General features: G+C 35.3%; 1 protein-coding gene across 3 annotated transcripts in view; it reads right to left on the reverse strand.

Annotated features, from left to right (window-relative positions):
- Positions 1-275: 275 nt before the first annotated feature.
- BRIP1 (BRCA1 interacting protein C-terminal helicase 1) overlaps positions 276-1,067 on the reverse strand; it is a 63,044-nt gene continuing 62,252 nt past the window's right edge. For all 3 annotated transcript variants that reach the window (XM_035889533.1, XM_035889534.1, XM_035889532.1), the window contains exon 20: positions 276-1,067. This exon is cut by the window's right edge and continues 410 nt beyond it. In XM_035889533.1, coding sequence (XP_035745426.1) covers positions 624-1,067 — 444 coding nt within the window. In that variant the 3' untranslated portion in view covers positions 276-623.

Below are 1,067 nucleotides of genomic sequence, written 5' to 3' on the forward strand. Positions count from 1 at the left end.
ACAACAAATAAAGACCTCTAAAGAAGCGTCTCATCATCATCAAATATCAAAATCTTCAAATATTACTGTGCTACTACTACTACACAGCATAGATATTTTTACAAAATATAATTGAGGGAAAAGGTACTGAAGAATACACCTATTTTTGTGTCTAGGCTTAATCTATCATATTGATCCGCAAAGATGCTGTTCTACATATTTAATTTAAAAAAAAGAAAAAAAAAAAAAAAAGACCTAGCAACTGCAGAAAACCATAATTTGATTATATGGGTGTTTTTCTTTCTGAGAAAAATCCAATTGTTTGATTGTATTTAATGGCGGACTAATTAAATCTGTAATAGACAAACCTCATGAGCCTATAATGACAAGTCAAATGCTACTTGGGCTTCTATTTAGAATTTCCACGCATGATGTCCCTTTGCCACACAGTTAGAACGAAGAATCTTAATTATATCTTTAGAAAACGGTGGGTTGCATAACTTTCACAGTGAAAAGCAAAAAACTATAATGAAAAATCGAGTCTGATAGCAGCATATATTAAATGAGAACTAGAAAGCCATCACTGCTCTACAGTGAGGCTGCGCTGTAAAGGCTGCTCACTATGTTTCCTATAGAAGCTGTCACTATGTGCTAGCTTTGTTCAACAGAAAAGATGACACACCTTTATTTCGTGATCTGGAAAGACTGATTTTCTGTTTTTTGGTGTCCATCTCTTGAGATGCTATCTGCTCTGCTTCTACGTCACTAGTCATCTCTCCATTACTAACTGCACTATTCTTACTCCTCTCATTTTGCATTATTCCATGTAAACTTGTGCTTCTGCCATCACTATCATTAATAATTTTTTTAGTCACACACAGTGTTTCTGAGGTGTTGATTGGAAAAAGATCAGCAGCGACTGTGGAGTTTCCACATTCAAGCAGATTCTCATTTGTATTACAGGATGGAGCTAGTGGTCCGATATTCTGTTCCTCTAATTCTACCTCATCATACAGTTCTGGTGTGAAGTAGATACTCTCATCCTCATCTTCAGATTCTGCAGATATGTTTAACACCGAAAGTTCAGA

Source organism: Egretta garzetta, unplaced genomic scaffold, assembly GCF_000687185.1.
Source record: "Egretta garzetta isolate BGI_Z169 unplaced genomic scaffold, ASM68718v1 scaffold112, whole genome shotgun sequence".
NCBI classification, from domain to species: Eukaryota; Metazoa; Chordata; class Aves; order Pelecaniformes; family Ardeidae; genus Egretta; species Egretta garzetta.